The 20,446-nt window shown below is 50.8% G+C and overlaps 1 protein-coding gene across 1 annotated transcript; it reads right to left on the reverse strand.

The window, feature by feature from the left end:
* Nucleotides 1-5,774: 5,774 nt before the first annotated feature.
* On the reverse strand, nt 5,775-20,207 carry FMO5 (flavin containing dimethylaniline monoxygenase 5). Its single transcript, XM_038757715.1, has 8 exons — nt 19,693-20,207; nt 13,344-13,532; nt 12,720-12,882; nt 11,876-12,018; nt 11,285-11,484; nt 10,765-11,117; nt 7,809-7,881; nt 5,775-7,370 (listed from the first exon to the last, which is right to left on the reverse strand). Exons 1-8 carry the CDS (start codon nt 19,822-19,824, stop codon nt 7,025-7,027), a joined length of 1,599 nt encoding a protein of 532 aa, XP_038613643.1. The 5' UTR covers nt 19,825-20,207; the 3' UTR covers nt 5,775-7,024.
* Between the last annotated feature and the right edge of the window lie 239 nt (nt 20,208-20,446).

The following is a 20,446-nucleotide window of genomic DNA, read 5'->3' on the forward strand; positions in this document are numbered from 1 at the left end:
GATTGATTGACGCTGCTCCTGAAGGAAGGCTCCCTCCCTTTCTAAAGCATTAATTAGTCCAGTGCTGTAAGCGCTCAATATATACTATTTTGACACCTGTCTACATGTTTTGTTTTGTTGTCTGTCTCCCCCTTCTAGACTGTGAGCCCACTGTTGGGTAGGAACCGTCTGTATATGTTGCCGACTTGTACTTCCCAAGCGCTTAGTACAGTGCTCTGCATACAGTAAGCGCTCAATAAATACGACTGGATGAATGAATGAATGAATACGATTGAATGAATAAAGACCCGTCCCCTTTGGGGTCACCTCACAGACCATCCTTCTCTTGTACTTGTACATATCTATTCTATTTATTTTATTTTGTTAGTATGTTTGGTTCCGTTCTCTGTCTCCCCCTTCTAGACTGTGAGCCCGCTGTTGGGTAGGGACTGTCTCTATGTGTTGCCGACTTGTACTTACCAAGCGCTTAGTACAGTGCTCTGCACACAGTAGGTGCTCAATAAATACAACTGATTGATTGATTGATTCACACTGCTCCTGGAGGAAGGCTCACTCCCTTTCTAAAGCATGAATTGGTCCGGTGCTGTAAGCGCTCAATTTATTTATTTTACTTGTACATATCTATTCTATTTTATTTTGTTAGTATGTTTGGTTTTGTTCTCTGTCTCCCCCTTTTAGACTGTGAGCCCACTGTTGGGTAGGGACCGTCTCTATATGTTGCCAACTTGTACTTCCCAAGCGCTTAGTCCAGTGCTCTGCACACAGTAAGCGCTCAATAAATACGATTGATTGATTGATTGAATGAATAAAGACCCCTCCCCTTTGGGGTCACCTCACAGACGCTCCTTCTCTCCCTCACCCCCTACTCCTCCCTGAGGCAAATCCCCCCGACGCCCCCCGCCCCCATTTCCCAGGCGTCATTTCCCTCGTCCTCACTCCCCTCAGGACGGGGCGAGGGAAATCAATCAATCAATCGTATTTATTGAGTGCTTACTGTGTGCAGAGCACTGTACTAAGCGCTTTTAGACTGTGAGCCCACTGTTGGGTAGGGGCTGTCTCTATATGTTGCCAACTTGTACTTCCCAAGCGCTTAGTACAGTGCTCTGCAATCAATCAATCAATCGTATTTATTGAGCGCTTACTGTGTGCAGAGTTTATTTTATTTTATTTTGCTAGTATGTTTGGTTTTGTTCTCTGTCTCCCCCTTCTAGACTGTGAGCCCACTGTTGGGTAGGGACTGTCTCTATATGCCAACTTGTACTTCCCAAGCGCTTAGTCCAGTGCTCTGCACACAGTAAGCGCTCAATAAATACGATTGATTGATTGATGGAAGAGCACTGGACTAAGCGCTTGGGAAGTACAAGTTCCCAAGTTACTGCACACAGTAAGTGCTCAAAAAATACGATTGATTGATTGGGAACTTTTAGACTGTGAGCCCACTGTTGCGTAGGGACTGTATATGTTGCCAACTTGTACTTCCCAAGCGCTTAGTACAGTGCTCTGCACACAGTAAGCGCTCAATAAATACGATTGATGATGATGTACAAGTTGGCAACATCTAGAGACAGTCCCTACCCAACAGTGGGCTCACAGTCTAGAAGGGGGAGACAAGAGAACAAAACCAAACATACTAACAAAATAAAATAAATAGAATAGATATGTACAAGTAAAATAATTAAGTGGATAGAGTAATAAATATGTACAAACATATATATGTTGGGAAGGGGCCATTGAGCGGGCGTTGGGACCAATAAAGTTATTGAAATTGAAGCCGCACCTCAGGCTCTCGAGCTGCGTTTCCTCTGAAAATGGCGTCGGTCGAGCAGGGGGACCTCCGGCCGAGGGGAGGCGGGAGCGCTCGCTCGCGACACTCTAGCACCCGGACGGCGTGTCCTCGATGGTTGTCTGGCCGGCGCTGGGCCTCTCTCGCCGGAACTTCTCTACTCCTCTCCCCCCCCGGCCCCCAACAGGGCGTAGAGGCCGCCAAGCTGTGTTCTCAATCAATCAGTCAATCAATCAATCAATCAATCAATCAGTCGCATTTATTGAGCGCTTACTGTGTGCAGAGCACTGTACTAAGCGCTTGGGAAGTACAAGTTGGCAACATATAGAGACAATCCCTACCCAACAGTGGGCTCACAATCTAAAAGGGGGAGAGGTGGTCGAGGCTGGGATCCCGTGGGATAAGTGAAGACGTATATATGTTTGCACGTATTTATTTATTTTATTTGTACATATTTATTCTATTCATTTTATTTTTAGACTGTGAGCCCACTGTTGGGTAGGGACTGTCTCTGTATGTTGCCAATTTGTACTTCCCAAGCGCTTAGTACAGTGCTCTGCACACAGTAAGCGCTCAATAAATACGATTGATGATGATTTTGTTTATATGCTTTGTTTTGTCGTCTGTCTCCCCCTTCCAGACTGTGAGCCCGCTGTTGGGTAGGGACCGACTCGATATGTTGCCAACTTGGACTTCCCAAGCGCGTAGTCCAGCGCTCTGCACACAGTAAGCGCTTGCTCAATAAATACGATTGAATGAATGAATGAACTTATCGGAGAAGCAGCGTGGCTCACTAGAAAGAGCCCGGGCTTTGGAGTCAGAATTCATGGGTTCAAATCCCGGCTCCACCAACTGTCAGCTGTGTGACTTTGGGCAAGTCACTTCAGTTCTCTGGGCCTCAGTTCCCTCATCTGTAAAATGGGGGTGAAAACTGTGAGCCCCACGCGGGGCAACCTGATCACCTTGTAACCTCCCCAGTGCTTAGAACAGTGCTTTGCACATAGTAAGCGCTTAATAAATGCCATCGTTATTCTTATACTTCTAGACTGTGAGCCCACTGTTGGGTAGGGACTGTCTCTATATGTTGCCAACTTGTACTTCCCAAGCGCTTAGTACAGTGCTCTGCACACAGTAAGTGCTCAATAAATACGATTGATAAGGGAAGCGGCATGACCTAGTGGATACCTCGGAGTCAGAAGGTCCTGGGTTCTAATCCCGCCTCCTCCACTTGTCTCCTGTGTGACCTTGGGTGAGTTACTTCACTTCTCTGGGCCTCAGGTCCCTCACCTGGAAAATGGGGATTAAGACTGCAAGCCCCGTGTGGGACAGGGATTGCATCCAACCTGATTAGTTTGGGTCTACCCCAGTGCTTAGAAGAGTGCTGGGCATAATAATAATAGTGATGGCATTTGTTAAGCGCTTACTATGTGCAAAGCACTGTTCTAAGCGCTGGGGGGGGGGGGATACAAGGTAAGCGGGTTGTCCCACATGGGGCTCACAGTCTTCATCCCCATTTTACAGATGAGGTAACAGGCTCAGAAAAGTTAAGTGACTCACCCAAGGTCACACAGCAGACATGTGGCGTAGCCGGGATTCGAACCCATGACCTCTGACTCCAAAGCCCGTGCTCTTTCCACTGAGCCACGCTGCTTCTCTAATATGTAGTATGCGTGCCGCCACTTGCAATGGTAATAATGATGGCATTTGTTAAGAACAGTGCTTCGTACATAGTAAGCGCTTAACAAATGCCATCATTATTATTATACGTGGCGGGGCGCATACTGTCTGCCAAGCACTGTTCTAAGCGCTGGGGGGATACAGTGATAATTATGATGGCATTTGTTAAGCGCTTCCTATGTGCGAAGTACTGTTCTAAGCGCTGGGGGGGATACAAAGTGATCAGGTTGTCCCAAGTGGGGCTCACAGTCTTAATCCCCATTTTACAGATGAGGTAACTGAGGCACAGAGAAGTGAAGTGACTTGTCCACACTTGTCTGCTGTGTGACCTTGGGCAAGTCACAGCGTGGCTCAGTGGAACGAGTCTGGGCTTTGGAGTCAAAGGTCATGAGTTCAAATCCCAGCTCTGCCAATTGTCAGCTGTATGACTTTGGGCAAGTCACTTAACTTCTCTGTGCCTCAGTTACCTCATCTGTAAAATGGGGATTAAGACTGTGAGCCCCCCGTGGGACAACCTGATCACCTTGTTACCTCCCCAGCGCTTAGAACACTGCTTTGCACATAGTAAGCGCTTAATAAATGCCACCATTATTATTATTATTGTTATTGTTCTCTGTGCCTCATGTCACCACATCTGTGAAATGGGGATTAAGACTGTGAGCCTGATTACTGGTATCTACCCCATTGCTTAGAACAGTGCTTGGCACATAGTAAGCACCTAACAAACACTGTTATAATAATGATAATAATAATAATTAAGTACCATCATTATTATTATGAATAAGCACGTAATAAGCCAAGCACAGTATTAAGCAATGGGTTAGATACAACTTAACTTGGACTCGGTCCCTATCCCACGTGGGCTCACAGTCTAAGGAGAGTGCACAGGTATTAAATCCCCATTTTACAGATGAGGAAACTGAGGCACAGAGACATTAAGTGACTTGCCGAAGGTCACCCAGCAGGTGGAGTCGGGATTAGAAACCAGGTCCTCCAACTCTTAGGCCCTCACTCCTTCACTAGGCCACACTGCTTCTCCCCAGCAGGCTCTGATCGTTCTGAGGTCGCCGGTTGCCAGAAGGCCATTGCCCCCGAGCCTGGCACCCAGACAGTTCAGGGATCGGGTAGGGACTGTCTCTATGTGATGCCAATTTGTACTTCCCAAGCGCTTAGTACAGTGCTCTGCACATAGTAAGCGCTCAATAAATATGATTGATTGATTGATTGATTGACCCGGCCCTGCCTGGGAATTGCTTAGTGTACCTGGAGCTCCCAGGCCGCAAAACCTGAACCTTCAGCCTTCTCAATCAGTCAATCAATCAGTGGTATTTATTGAGGGCTTTTTGTTTGCAAAGCACTATAATAAACACTTGGGAGAGTACAGTACGATAAAGCTGGTAGACAAGTCCGTGCCAAGTCCAGAGTTTATCCCCGTTGTCCTGGTGGGTCTAGGACTCACACCTGACCCTCCTGGGGACAATCCACCTTGGCCCCACGCCTGGGTGCCTGCAGGAGTTTAACAAAGCTGCCCCTCTACGCTGCCCACCCCCAACCCCTTCCACATTCAAGGTAACCTCCAGGAAACAAGGCCCTACTGAGAGCTCACCTCCTCCAGGAGGCCTTCCCAGACTGAGCCCCTTCCTTCCTCTCCCCCTCATCCCCCTCTCCATCCCCCCCATCTTACCTCCTTCCCTTCCCCACAGCACCTGTATATATGTATATATGTTTGTACATATTTGTCACTCTATTATTTTACTTGTACATATCTATTCTATTTATTTTATTTTGTTAGTATGTTTGGTTTTGTTCTCTGTCTCCCCCTTTTAGACTGTGAGCCCACTGTTGGATAGGGACTGTCTCTATATGTTGCCAACTTGTACTTCCCAAGCACTTAGTACAGTGCTCTGCACACAGTAAGCGCTCAATAAATACGATTGATGATGATGGTGATGATGAAACGGATCACAAAAGGTTAACCTGTTGAAGTCCGACCTTTTGTAATAACTGGGAAGGTCCTGAGGGGCAGTTTTGGGAAATCCCACAAATTCGTTTCTCACTACCCCTCAGCCATGATCTCTGCCTCCAAAGTACAGCCCTCGCATACCATACACTTATAGCCCGGCCATCCTGGGGAACTGAGTTGCCGTGTCTGGGCTCAGCAGTTTTTCCCAAATTATTATTATTAATAATATTATCTATTACACAATTATAACAATAATCATTGTGGTATTTATGCGCCGAGCACTGGTCTAAGCATTGGGGTGGTTACAAGCAAATCAGGTTGGATATAGTCCCTTTCCCACAAGGGGCTCAAAATCTCAACTCCCATTTTACAGATGAGGTAACTGAGACACAGACAAGTTAAGTGACTTGCCCAAGGTCATAGAGTAACCACGGGTTGGAGCTGGGATCAGTGAGTTAGCAAAGGACAGCCTGGTGCTCCTCCAGCCAACTCTCTGAAGAGAGGGACAACCCTGTCCAGAGTCAGAAATTCCCAGAGGGATAGGGGAGGTTTGTGGCTAGAAAATTCTCCCCCACCCACTCGGGTCCTGTAAACTTGTTGGGGGTGGGAGAAATGTTTGCCCTAGCAGTGTGCAGAGAAGGAGGAGCTCATTCACCTCCGTTGTCTGAGGGGTCCCGGGGGTAGTAAGCCCCTGCCGCCACCTCCCCCCACCCCTCCACCCTGGTATCTGCTGTGCTCACCCTGTTTGTTAGTTTCTGCCAGGAGCAGGAGTGTCTGAGTGACTGTTTCTTAGATTCCGTGTCGTCGCTGGGATGAACGCACACACCTCCACACCTACCACCTTTTCCCAATGTTCCCAGTGTTCCAGAGAGGGGAAGAACCATCCGGGAAAGGTAGGCAGACCTGAGCCCCGTCGGTTTATAAACCAAGCCCCGCATCCGGGGAACCAATGAGACAAGCAGTGGTGGGGTAGGTAAGCTGCAGGGAGTTCAGATCCTGAATGTTCAGCAGCCCTCTACGGCCTCTGTCACTTCTACACTGTGCAAACTGAGGGCTCTGTCTGGGGCCCAGCCCACAAATACCCAAGGTCAGCCTGTGTGCCCAACCCAGGGGCTCCCCGGGGACCAGCCTACTCAGGGAGCAAACCCCGAAGACCCCTCCTCAAAAGCCGGACCTCCGGGTCAGGGGCCGGGGCGGAGCCGTCATTGGGAAAGGCCTCAGGACCCGGATTCTGATTCAGGGAGTGGGAGAGAACTGGTGGGTGGGATCTTAGCGCTTAGTACAGTGCTCTGCACACAGTAAGCGCTCAATAAATATGATTGATGATGATCTGTATTCGGTGACTGGACTGGATTTTTCACTCCTTTGGCCCTGTATCGATACTACCCTGTTATTAGCTGCTAGAGCAATTAACCCCAGTGATTGCAATTTCCGATTTTGCCTAATCCCCAAGCCACCTTCTTTTAGATGCAAAAAAATACTTCTTTTTTTTTTCCCATAGAGGGAGAGGCGGGAGGGACACTTGTGTTCTGGTCCCTCAAGGGAAGTGGGGAAAGACCCAGACATGCTTCCCCTCTCCCCTACCGCCCGGCCCGGGCTGGCTACACGTACACCAGGATGAAGGCCAAGATGGCCACAGCCAGCCCCACCTTGAGCAGGATCACAGCTGAGGTGCTGGGCCCATCGGGTTTGAGGCTCCTGGTTTGGAGGGGCTTGATGATTCTCTTCCTCTGAGCCAAGATGGCCGGACGAGCCCCCTCCCATTTTCCCCGCCCCTGTAGGCGGTATTGGAGCGGGGTGCAGGGCCCGAAGTACATCTCGAAGGCCAGCCTGGGGTCAGTGAGGGCCAGGCTCAGCAGCCGAGGTCTCACGCCCACCAGGTCAGCCAGCTCCTCCATGTACTCCATGTAATCCACCTGGATAGTGTGGCGTTGGCTCTCCACGTACCTGGTGGGGAGATGGAAAGCTCCTTGAGGACAAGAAACGGGTGTATTGCCTCTGCCACTGGGGCTTAGTGCAGGGCCGTGCCCTCAACGCTCAGTACATGGCATTGATGTATTGATTGGGGCCCAGAGGCAGGACAGGACGGGGGAGGGGGCTCTTCTGCACAGAGCAGACTTTGTCCCCACCCTCCTAGCCTTCTGTTGGGAAATCCAGCGGCTGAAGTCCACCCTGGGGTTGGGAGAGAAGCTGAGGAAGTTTGGTAATCTTTCCAGTGGTGGGGCCTGGAGAGCGAGTGAAAGAGAGAGAAAGCCCTAGCCCTAGCCCTTCTGGCTGTAGACAGCCATCCCAAGCAGTGCCAAGTGCTGCCTAGGATGCGAGGCTAGGGCTGGGGACCCCCGCCTGTCAGGATCCCCCCTCCCTCACTCCTGGGCCATTTCCAACCTGTGTTCCATCTTCATTCTGGTCTTGGTGATCTCTGCCTGCATCTCACTCTCAGTGGGCAGCTTCTTCAGCCCTGAAAGTGACAGGAAGGTCCTCAGCCATGGCCCCTCCCAGCCGCCTCTTCTGGCCAGCCACACAGACCCCAGGGTGGCTGGGCTGGGGTGGATTCTTCCCGCAACACACAAACGCAAACACGGCAGAGCTGGAGTCATACATGGACATTCTGTAGGAGGCCACGTGGCCTCCTGGAAAGAACCCTTGGCTGGAAGTCAGGAGACCCGGGTTCTAGTCCCATCTCTGCCACTGACCTGCTGTGTGACCACGGACAAATGACCTAATCCCTCTGGGCCTCTGTGTCCTCATCTGGAAAATGGGAATAGGATACAATGAGAGCCCCTTGTGGAACGTATACTCCGCTCAATCTGAGAAGCCACTTAACTTCTCTGTGCCTCAGTTACTTCATCTGTAAAATGGGGATTGAGTACGAGCCCCATGTGGGATGGGGAAGGTGCTTAACTTGATTAGCCTGTATCTACCCCAGTGCTTAGAACGGTGCTTCACACATAATAAGTGCTTAACAAATACCATTATTATTAATAATAGTAATAATAATCATGTATCTACCCCCATGTTTAGCACGTAGAAAGCATGGAATAAATGCCATAATTATATGATCAGTCTCATTTTAGTCGATTAGGAGGGGAATAAATCAGCCTTGTCTACGCTGGCTGAGCGCTGAGGGTTCCAATTCGGGCAGAATGAAGAGTTTTTTGTTTGCAACTCTACTCTCCTGCAAGTGGGGCGGGCGGGGCTGGGGGTGCCTGGTGGGTTGCCGACAGCTGTCCTGGGTGCTGACCACTCGAAATCCTGCCCCCGAGGTCGGGGCACGGGGCACAGGGCACGGGCGGCCTTGGGAAATCTCTACGTCCTCTGCCACTGAGACTAGAGGGTGGGGATCAGAGCCACGGAAGGCAGGGGGAGTGGTGGGACAGGGAAGGAAGGGGTTCCTCCCATGATAAAACCCTGTTCAAAATGCATTCGTCCCCCTCGGCCTGGTCTGGAAAAGAGACAGAGTGACATCAGAGTGAGTGACAGTGTCAAACCCTAGCCGGGAGGGTGAGGGTAAGCAAGGAAAGGGGTTGAGTCACTGCCTCCAAGGCTCTCAGTGACTCCTATGAAGGGGAGAGGAATGCTGAACAGCTGACATTGCTATATAACCAACTCTAATACTAATAATTTTGGTATTTGTTAGGCGCTTACTATGTGCAAAGCACTGTTCTAAGCGCTGGGGAGGATACAAGGTGATCAGGTTGCCCCATGTGGGGCTCACAGTCTTAATCCCCATTTTACAGATGAGGTAACTGCGGTACAGCGAAGTGAAGTGACTTGCCCAAAGTCACACAGCTGACAAGCGGTGGAGCCGGGATTTAAACCCGTGACCTCTGACTCCAAAGCCCAGACTCTTTCCACTGAGCCACGCTGCTTCCCGTAGTTATATATATATATATAACTATACATATATATATATATATATACATATGTATATATAGTATATGGGTATGTATATATATGTATATATGTTATATATATAACTATACTATATATAACTATACTATATATATACATATATGTAACTATATAACTGTTATATTGTATTCTCCCAAGCGCTTAGTACAGTGCTCTGCCTATAGTAAGGGCTCAATAAATAATGATCGATTGACTGACATCCATGACCAGTAACGGTCGAACATGCTGTGAGAAGCAGCATGGCATAATGGACAGAGCAAGGACCCGGGAGTCAGAAGGTCATGGGTTCTAATCCCGGCTCTGCCACTTGTCTGCTGTGTGACCTTGGGCAAGTCACTTCACTTCTCTGGGCCTCAGGTACCTCAGCTGTAAAATGATAATAATGATGGCATTTGTTAAGCGCTTACTATGTGCCAACGCACTGTTCTAAGCGCTGGGGGGGGATACAAGGTGATCAGGTTGTCCCATGAGGGGCTCACAGCCTTAATCCCCATTTTACAGATGAGGTAACTTGAGGCCCAGAGAAGTTAAGTGACTTGCCCAAAGTCACACAGCTGACAAGTGGCAGAGGCGGGATTAGAACCCATGACCTCTGCCTCCCAAACCCGGGCTCTTTCCACTGTGCCACGCTACTTCTCTATGAGGATTGAGGATGAGGATTGAGACTGGGAGCCCCATGTGGAACAGGGGCTGTGTCCAAACCGATTTGCTTGAATCCACCCCAGTGCTTAATACAATGCCTGGCACACATTAAGCACTTAACAAATATGACTATTATTATTATTTTTAATAAGAGGGATTGGATTTAGGATAGAGCAGGATGAGAGTCAGTACTCGTTTGAGGACAGTGGGAACAAGAAAACCCTGTCTTCCACAGCCCTGTCTATCCTAAGTACACTTTTTCTCACTTCCCTGCTCAGGTGCTGCAAAATCCCCTTGACTGAAGCAATTGGATTGTTGAGATTCTTTGGGATCCCATTAGATTTTTCAATCTACTGTGGCAGCAGGGAGCAGTCCCTCCACCTTGGGCATGGAGGGTCCTGGTTCTCTGGGGGCTAGGGAGAGCCGCACAGACCCAGTTGAGGGGCCAGCCAGCGGATGGGACCCCCTCCCTCATCGCTGTTTCTTCGGCTCCCGGCACCCAAGCCCTCTTCTGCCGCAGCGTGGCCTAGTGGAAAGAGCACGGGCCGGGAGTCAGAAGGAGCTGGGTTCTAATCCCAGCTCCGCCTCATCCTACTGTGTGATGTTGGGCAAGGCACTTAACTTCTCTGGGCCTCAGTTACCTCATCTGGAAAACGGGGATTAAGACAGTGACTGTGTCCAACCTGATTAACTTGTCTCTACCCCAATGCTCAGAACAGTGCTTGGCACGTAGTAAGCACTTAATCATCATTATCATTATTACTATTACCACCCCACTGCCGCTCACCCTGGAACACCTGGGTGGCCCAGCGGCCCTGGAGTTCGGAAATGGGCATGATGGCTCCCAGCGGTTGGACGAGGCCGATGAAAGCCAGCGTGGGCTTCTCCAACTGCGGGGGGAAGACGTGGTGATACAAGCAGACCTTGTTCTTGACCACTCGGATCGAGTCCTCCAAAAAGGGGAAGGCGAAGCTATAGCCGGTGGCAAAGATGACCGCATCAATGTCCTCCTCTCTGGTGCCGTCCTCAAAGAGCACGGCCGTCTCCGTGAACCCCGTCACGTTGGCCTTGACCAGGACTCGGCCGGAGATGATGCGATTGGGCAGGTCGTCGTTGATCGTCGGATGCTGACTCAGAGCTCTGTGGGGAGGGTACAGGCGGCCGACAACCCAGATCGTGGCCTGGCCCCGATGGGTAGTCTCCGGCCCGGCCCCCGACGCCCCCCACCCTGATTCCCTGTCCCCTCCCTGCCAGGCCCCAGCCCCCTCCCAGCTGGCCCCCTCCGGCCTCGGGCAGTGGGGACTTACCTGTGTCTGGGCTTCAGTCCGTACATTTCGTGGTTGAACCTTGCGTTCATCCTCTTCTCCAGCCACAAGTTGAGTATGGAGAGGGTTAAGAGCTGCTTGATGGCCAAGTTGAAGCGGGTATTTAAAAGAACATCTATGGGGTAGCCATTGTCTCCAACCCGGTTCATGATCCACCCGCCCCGTCTGGTGCTCAAGAAGACCTGGTGGGGGAGGAGTGGAGGACACCGTGAGGGGATGGCCATGGGGGATGGTGTCAGTCAATCATTTGTATTTATTGAGTGCTTTCTGTGTGCAAGGCACTGTACTAAGCGCTTGGGAGAGTACAAGACAACGGAGTCGGCAGACCCGTTCCCCACCCACCGGCTTGGTAGGATTTGGAGTCAGCTTAGATGTTCTCACCGGCTCTCGGTCCCCTGAAGCCTCTGCGGTTGCGTGGCTGAGATGGACGGGCCACGGCCGGGCCCGCTCTCCCCGGAGAGCAGCCCGGAGCCAGGCCGTCCACAACAGGACTTGGCCCCCAATGCCCCGGGGCAGCCGGAAACGGTACCCCCATCCTCTCCCCGCACCACCCCACAGGGCTGCTCGACGCACCTGCTTGGCAGTCTGGCTGATCTCCACTGCCAGGTCCCCGCCGGAGTTCCCCAGGCCGATCACGACGACCCTCTGCTCCGCAAAGGTCTGCGGGCTCTTGTAATCGCGGCTGTGGAGGTACCGGCCTCTGAAGCGCTCGATGCCTGGAGTGGGTGAGAGCTGAGATTCAGGAACTGGGACGGATGGGGTAGAGGGCGGCTGCGGTTGTGAGACCAGATATGCTCCTGGGCTTCATTCATTCATTCAATTGTATTTATTGAGCGCTTACTGTGTGCAGAGCATTGGACTACGCACTAGGGAAGTACAAGTTGGCAACATATAGAGACGGTCCCTACCCAACAACGGGCTTACAGTCTAGAAGGGGGCTTCTGCGGTCACCCGTCCTATTCATTCATTCAATCATGTTTATTGAGCGCTTGCTGTGTGCAGAGCACTGTACTGGGTGCTCAGGAGAGTACAATATAACAATGAATAGACACGTTCCCTGCCTACAATGAGCTTACAGTCTAGAGGTAAGCTGTGTTTCCTAGGCCGGGCTGGGTTCCTTCTCTATGCAGAGTTCTTTACTGAGGGCCTGTTGGGTGCAGGACACTGTACTGAGGGCCGGCTGGTGTAGAGCACTGTGCTGGGTGTCTATGGAGCGCATGCTGCCCTTTCCCTCCACCCTGGTGGCACTCTACTCTGAGGCTTGGGCAGAGAATGACTGAGGGCAGGAAGTACCTGGGTGGAGATGGACACATGGGCTGAGAATGACTGAGGGCCGGGAGTGCCTGGGTGGGGAATGGCCTTGGGCAGGGAACCCTCAGAGGGGTGAGGAGATGTCAGAGAGGCAGGCAGAACTCACCAGGGAAACACTCCAGGGGCATGTGGGGGAAGGTGTGGTGGCCACTGCACACCATGATCCCGTCAAAGACACTTGACTCCTGCTTTCCGGCTGACTCGGTGACCACGTCCCACTGGCCCGAGGTGGAGAAGTCCGGCCGCTTCTTGATGCTGCACACGGTGGTCTAGGATGGATTCATTCATTCATTCAATCAATCGTATTTATTGAGCGCTTACTGTGTGCAGAGAACTTTAGTAAGCGTTCGGGAAGTACAAGTTGGCAACATATAGAGACGGTCCCTACCCAACAGTGGGCTCACAGTCTAGCGGGGGGAGACAGACAACAAAACAAAACACGTGGACAGGTGTCAAGTGGGATGGAATGGGACACCCCAGCCCAAGTTATCCGGGGCTCCCGCTCTTTCTCCCCCACCCCAGCTCAGATTGGAGGACCCGGGCTGGGGCCTGTAGAGGCCGGGGTGCAGCGGGTCTCCCCAGGACCGCTCTGGCCTCTGTGGTGGGGACGGGGGGGGGGGGGGGGGGCACAGCAAGACAGGAAGGGCAGCCCCTTCCCTCTGTGACTTTCTCACCGAACGCAATTCCCAAATCCAGCCACCTCCCCCAAGCGCATCCACGCCCCCCCCACCTGGAAGCGGATGTGTTTGAGGAGGTCGAAGGCCTTAGCATACATCCTGAAGTAGTCCATGATCTTGGAGTTGTGCATGTAGTTGGGGAAGTCCTCGGGGATAGGGTAGTCGCTGAAGCACATCATCTCCTTGGACGTGTTGATGATCACTGACCTGTAGATACTGGCCCTCTCATCCTCGGGCTCCTCCTGCAGCAAACAGGTGGCAAGCCGCGGCTCGGCCCCATCCGGTCCAACCCGGCTTGACTCGAGGGCGCCTGGGGTTTGCCACTAATGCTGCAACTTTTTTTTATGTTACTCATTAAGCGCTTACTATATGTCAAGCACTGTTCTAAACGCTGGGGTAGATACAAGTCTATCAGATTGGACACATTCCCTGTCCCACATGGGGCTTCCAATTCATTCATTCAATCGTATTTACTGAGCGCTTACTGTGTGCAGAGCACTGTACTAAGCTCTTGGGAAGTACAAGTCGGCAACATATAGAGACGGTCCCTACCCAACAACGGGCTCACAGTCTAGAAGGGGGAGACAGACAACAAAACAAAACATGGAGACAGGTGTCAAGATCGTCAGAACAAATAGAATTAAAGCAATGTACATCATTAACAAAATAAATAGAATACTAAATATGTACAAGTAAAATAGAGTAATAAATCTGTACAAATATATATACAAGTGCTGTGGGGAGGGGAAGGAGGTAGGGCCGGGGGAATGGGGAGGAAGAGAGGAAAAGGGGGGCTCAGTCTGGGAAGGCCTCTTGGAGGAGCTGAGCTCTCAGTAGGGCTTTGAAGGGAGGAAGACAGCTAGCTTGGCGGATGTGTGGAGGGAGGGCATTCGGGGCCAAGGGAAGGACGTGGGCCGGGGGTCGACGGTGGGACAGGCGAGAACGAGGTACAGTGAGGAGGTTGGCGGCAGAGGAGCAGAGGGTACATGCTGGGCTGTAGAAGGAGAGAAAGGAGGGGAGGTAGGAGGGGGCGAGGTGATGGAGAGCCCTGAAGCCGAGAGTGAGGAGTTTTTGCCTGATGCGTAGGTTGACAGGCAGCCACTGGAGATTTTTGAGGAGGGGAGTAACATGACCAGAGCGTTTCTGCACAAAGACGATCCAGGGAGCAGAGTGAGGTATAGACTGAAGTGGGGAGAGACAGGAGGATGGGAGATCAGAGAGGAGGCCAATGCAATAATCCAGTCGGGATAGGATGAGACATTGAACCAGCAAGGTAGTGGTTTGGATGGAGAGGAAAGGGCGGATCTTGGTGATGCTGCGGAGGTGAGATAGGCAGGTTTTGGTGACAGATTGGATGTGTTAGGTGAACGAGAGAGCGGATTCGAGGACGACACCAAGTTTGCGGGTTTGTGAGATGGGAAGGATGGTAGTGCCATCTACAGTGACGGGAAAGTCAGGGAGAGGGCAGGGTTTGGGAGGAAAGATAAGGAGTTCAGTTTTGGACATATTGAGTTTTAGAAGGCGGGCGGACATCCAGATGGAGATGTCCTGAAGGCAGGAGGAGATATATGAGCCTGGAGGGAGGGAGAGAGAGCAGGGGCAGAGATGTACATTTGGGTGTCACCAGCATAGAGATGACAGTTGAAGCTGTGGGAGCGAATGAATTCACCAAGGGAGTGAGTGTAGATTGAGGAAAGAAGGGGACCAAGAACTGACCCTTGGGGAACCCCTACAGTAAGGGGATGGGAGGGGGAGGAGGAGCCCGCAAAGGAGACTGAGAATGAACGGCTGGAGAGATAAAAGGAGAACTAGGAGAGGACAGAGTCTGTGAAGCCAAGGTTGGATAGCGTGTTGAGGAGAAGGGTGTGGTCCACAGTGTCAAAGGCGGCTGACAGGTCGAGAAGGATTAGGATAGAGTAGGAGCCATTGGATTTGGCAAGGAGGTCATTGGTGACCTTTGAGAGGGCAGTTTTGGTGGAGCGTAGGGGATGGAAGCCAGATTGGAGGGGGTCAAGGAGAGAGTTGGTGTTCCAATCTAAGTAGGAGGGAGAACAGGTATCGAATCCCCATTTTACAGTTGAGGAAACAGGCCCAGAGAAGTTAAGTGACTTGCTCAAGATCACACAGCAGACAAGTGGCAGGACAAGATTAGAACTCAAGCCCTCTCCCTCCCAGGTCCCGGTTCTTTCCACTAGAAAACAAAGCTTCTCTTTTGCATGATAATCGTGTAGTTGATTTCCAAGGTTGTCTGAGTACCCTATCAAGTATCAACCTCGAGGCAAAGGGGTTCAGTTACTCTCCTACATGGCACTGCTCCCCTCTCCCCCTACCCATTACGGTCTCACTTCCACCAGTGGCAAGGTGGGTTAGTTAATCATCTGTCTGAAGTTTTCAAATATTTGGGAATTAATTAAATTTTGGCTTCGACAAATTCTACAAACTATCAATTGTTTTATCACGAGAAAACTGAGGCCCCAAGAGGTTAAGTGACTTACTCCCTGTTTCTTTCTCACTGCACTCCAGCTAGCAATCCCACTCCCATCCCCATTCACTTTCCCAAGCATTTAGTGCAGTGCTCTGCCCTCTGTAAGTTCTCATCGATTACGATTGATTTATTGATAGTTTCTGAGTGGCCCTAAAACTTCCGGCAGGCAGCTGGGGAGAATTGAAAGCCGGGTGGGTGGAGGAAGCACCTTGAAAAGCAAATACTCTACCCACTACCCACCTGTTGACTTCAAAATGTAAATTATTTTTCTGCCCTTCCTGCAGGGTGTGTGTGTGGGGCGTGGGAGGGGACTTGTTTCTGCTTGCACCTTCTCCCTGCCCACTCTGGGCATGTCACTGCCCTCCTCAAAAATTTCCAGTGGTTGCCTATCAACCTTCGCATGAAGCAAAAACTCCTATTAGCTGCAAAGCTGTCCAAAGTGGCTCCTCTGCCACTAACCTCCTTAATGTGCCTCCTTCTCGCCTGTCCCACCGTTGACCCCTGGCTCACGTCCTACCTCTGGCCTGGAATGCCCTCCCTCCTCACATCCACCAAACTGGTTCTCTTCCCCGCTCAAAGTCCTACTGAGAGCTCACCTCCTCCAGGAGGCCTTCCCAGACTGCAGTCCCCTTTTCCTCTGCTCTTCCCTCCCCATCGTCCCTACTCCCTCCCTCTGCTCTACCCCCTTCCCCACCCCACAGCACTTGTGTATATTTGTACATATTTACTATTCTATTTATTTTGTTAATGATGTGCATATAGCTTTAATTCTATTTGTTCTGACGATTTTGACACCTGTCTCCATGTTTTGTTTTGTTGTCTGTTTCCCCCTTCTAGACTGTGAGCCCGATGTTGGGTAGGGACGGTCTCTATATGTTGCCGACTTGTACTTCCCAGGCACTTAGTACAGTGGTCTGCACACAGTAACCGCTCAATAACTATGATTGAATGAATGTAGACAGGTGTAAAAACCATCAGAATAAATAGAATTATAGCTATATGCACATCATTAACAAAATAGAGTAGTAAATATGTACAAGTAAAACAAATAGAGTAATATATCTGTACAACTATATCCACGTGCTGTGAGGAGGGGAAGGAGGTAGGGCAGAGGCGGGGATGGCAAGGAAGAGAGGAAAAGGTGGGCTCAGTCTGGGAAGGGCTCCTGGAGGAGGTGAGCTCTCAGTAAGGCTTTGAAGGGAGGAAGAGAGCTAGTTTGGCGGATGTGTGGAGGGAGGGCATTCCTGGCCAGGGGAAGGACATGGGCCAGGGGTCGACGGCAGGACAGGAGAGAACAAGGCACAACTCGTCAGCTATGTGACTTTGGCCAAGTCACTTAACTTCTCAGTGCCTCAGTTACCTCATCTGTAAAATGGGGATTAAGACTGTGAGCCCCATGTGGGACATGGGACTGATTAGCTAATATCTACCCCAGTGTTGAGAACGGTGCTTGGCACATAGTAAGCACTTAACAAATACCACCATTACTTATATTTATATCTGTCTCCCCCTCTAGACCATAAACTCCTAAGCGATTAGTGCAGTGCCCTGCACCCAGTAAGCACTCAAATACAACTGATTGATGTTACAGTCTACAACTATCTTTTGCCGAGCCGGGGGATAGTATTTGGCACAAACTGATGCTTAACTCATGCATCATAGAGAGATGAAAGAGTCCAGAGTAGGTGGCTTCCTATTAATTCCCCAATACTTGAAAGTGCATAATTATTTATATTTATAATATATTTATAAATATATTTATAAATTTATAAATTCTCTTCTCAGCCGGCCTGCTCCTACTCCTGGTTTCTCCAGCTCCATCTTATCCCTGGAGTGAAACGGTTCCTCCCAGGTCCCTGGTCTTTCTCAGACTCCTCCATGTCCTGCTGGGGCTGCAGCAGCAGGACTGTTGGGAAAGGCAGAGTGCAGAGACCTGAGTGGACTGGACACAATGTGACCTACTTTCAAGGCTGGACATCAGCTCCTGCTTTCTTGGAGCCTCTCTCCTACTCGGAAAGTCTGACGGGCAGCTAATATAAAGTTTGCAGAGACCCGGTGGGGCAATTCCATAAACCAATGCTTAATGGGATCATCTCGAAGGATCGCATACCCTTCATGAACATGTCCTAGAATCTTGTATCTCTTGATACAGCTTGTATCTATTGATGACTTCGGTGGTCCCTGGGAGAAAGGTGCTGTAGCATTAGTCTTAAAACGTAAAGCTGCCATTATTATCATTATTATTATTATTAATTAGGCTATTTGATAAGCACTTACTATGTGCCAGGCACTGTCCAAAGCGCTGGAGTAGATACAAGTTAATAATAATGATGGTATTTAATGATGGCACTAAGTTAATCAGTTTGGAGACAGTCCTTGTCCCACATGGGGCTCGCAGTCTTACTCCCCGTTTTATGAACGGGGGATCTGAAGCCCAGAGGTCAAGGTCACCCGGCGGACAAGTTAGTCAGGTTTTCAGGGGCTGAGGTAGCGTGTACGACACCTCCGCCCAAAGCTCGGCTTAGAACAGTGCCTGGCCCATAATAAGCGCTTAAATACCGTAATTATTATTAAGGTGGTGATGGGGCCTTCACACAGCTCTGGGTAAAAGTTCGTTTCTGTGTTTGTAAACACATAACATGTATTATGATAAAATGTTATTGTTCTCAAATTTGAGCTCCCCCTTCTAGACTGTGAGCCCGTTATTGGGTAGGGACCATCTCTATATGTTGCCGACTTGTACTTCCCAAGTGCTTAGTACAGTGCTCTGCACACAGTAAGTGCTCAATAAAGACAATTGAATGAATGAATGAACCAAGTCCGGGGAAACAGGGTCAGGCGAATGGTGAGACTGGGCTCCAGTCTCCCCATTAATTAAGAGTCGAGGGGGCTGCCTACGGGTTGGGTGGGTCTCTGGGGCAGCCGGGGGAGGGCTTGTAAGGACGCATCTCTTCCAAGAGGCCTTCCCTGATTAAGACCCTTTCCCTGCCGCCCACCTCTGTGGCATTTATGCACTTGAATCCGTGGATCTGTGACTTTGGGACATTTAATATTTTCCCCACCCCAACCCCACAGCACTTACGCACATATCTTTATATTATTTAAATGACATTTTATAAATTATTTCTATTAATGTCCGTCTCCCCCTCTTGACTGTTGCAAACTCGTTATGGGCAGGGAACGTTCTTTAGACTGTAAGCTAAGCAGGAAATGTGTCAGTTTTTTGTTGTACTGTAATAATCATAATGACATTTATTAAGCGCTTACTATGTGCAAAGCACTGTTCTAAGCGCTGGGGAGGTTACAAGGTGATCGGTTTGTCCCATGGGGGGCTCACAGTCTTATTTATTAAGCACTTACTATGTACAAAGCACTGTTCTAAGCGTTGGGGCGGTTACACGGTGATCAGGTTGTCCCACGGGGGGGCTCACAGTCTTCATCCCCATTTTACAGATGAGGGAACTGAGGCACAGAGAAGTTAAAAGTGACTTGCCCAAAGTCACACAGCTGACAACTGGCGGGGCCGGGATTTGAACCCATGACTTCTGCCTCCAAAGCCCGGGCTCTTTCCATTGAGCCACACTGCTTCTCTCCCACGGTGCTTCTCTCTCTCACGCAGTACTCTCCCAAGCTCTTAATACAGTGGTCTGCACATGGTAAACGCTCAATAAACTCGACTGAATGAACGTGTCCACTAAATTACGTTGTACCGTACTCTCTCAAGCGCTCAGTACAGCGCTCTGCACAGAGTAAGCACTCAATAAATAGCGCTGATTGATCGACAGGGCTGCGGGGCCTTGCAGAGAGATCTCTGCCTTGTCCATCGCAGGGTGGGGCTATGGAAGGGGTGGGGAGGGGGACCAGCAGCCCCGCCGGCCGGGGAGGGGCCAGGGCTCTGGTCCAGGAGCCCCTTTTACCTCGAATCTCCAGAGCCCCCCGATATCCTGGGTCCTCTCGAAGCAGATGGGCTCTAGACCCTCTTCCAGGCAGCATTTGATGGAGCTGAGCCCGCTGACCCCGGCTCCGATGATGGCGATTCTCCTGGCCATGATCTCCTCGGGGAGAGCAGGGCTCGGGTCCCTTCTGTCCGGCAAATGAAAAGGTGGCCACTCTGGGCTTGGAGTAGCCACGTTGAGTCCTCTCTTGACCCCTCACCCGCCCTGCCCTACGGGCCCCGAGCCTTGGTCAGCCATTGGCTGGCTATTTCCCCAGATGGCCCTGCCCTCCTGCCAGTGGCTTTCTCGCTCAATCTCGCTCAGTAAATAAATAAGCAAAAAGTCCTTCACAACTCTGCTTCCTCCCCACCCTCGCTGGGCTTCGAGCCCGGGCTTCTGCCAAAAAGTGGAGCCGAAGTCCAGGATCCACTCCTGGGCCTGGTCTGCTTGGGGGCCGGGGACCCAGAGAGGCCCCGACCCCGAGGCCAGAGATGGGACTGGATGGCGAGAGGAGAGACCCTCGGGCTAAGTGCCAGGGACCTGCAGGCTGGAAAGGGGGAGGCAGGCTCCCAGCCACAGTAGGTCGGACATAGGTCGGACATGGCCAGATCGTTTTTCTACCAAAATGTTCAACCCTTGTCGCCCCATTCCTCAAGAACCTTCAGTGGTTGCTCATCTACCTCCACATCAAACAGAAATTCTTTACTATCTGCTACCTGCTCAGGCCCTACTGAGA

The sequence above is a fragment of the Tachyglossus aculeatus genome, chromosome 16 (genome assembly GCF_015852505.1).
Source record: "Tachyglossus aculeatus isolate mTacAcu1 chromosome 16, mTacAcu1.pri, whole genome shotgun sequence".
In the NCBI taxonomy this organism is placed as follows: Eukaryota; Metazoa; Chordata; class Mammalia; order Monotremata; family Tachyglossidae; genus Tachyglossus; species Tachyglossus aculeatus.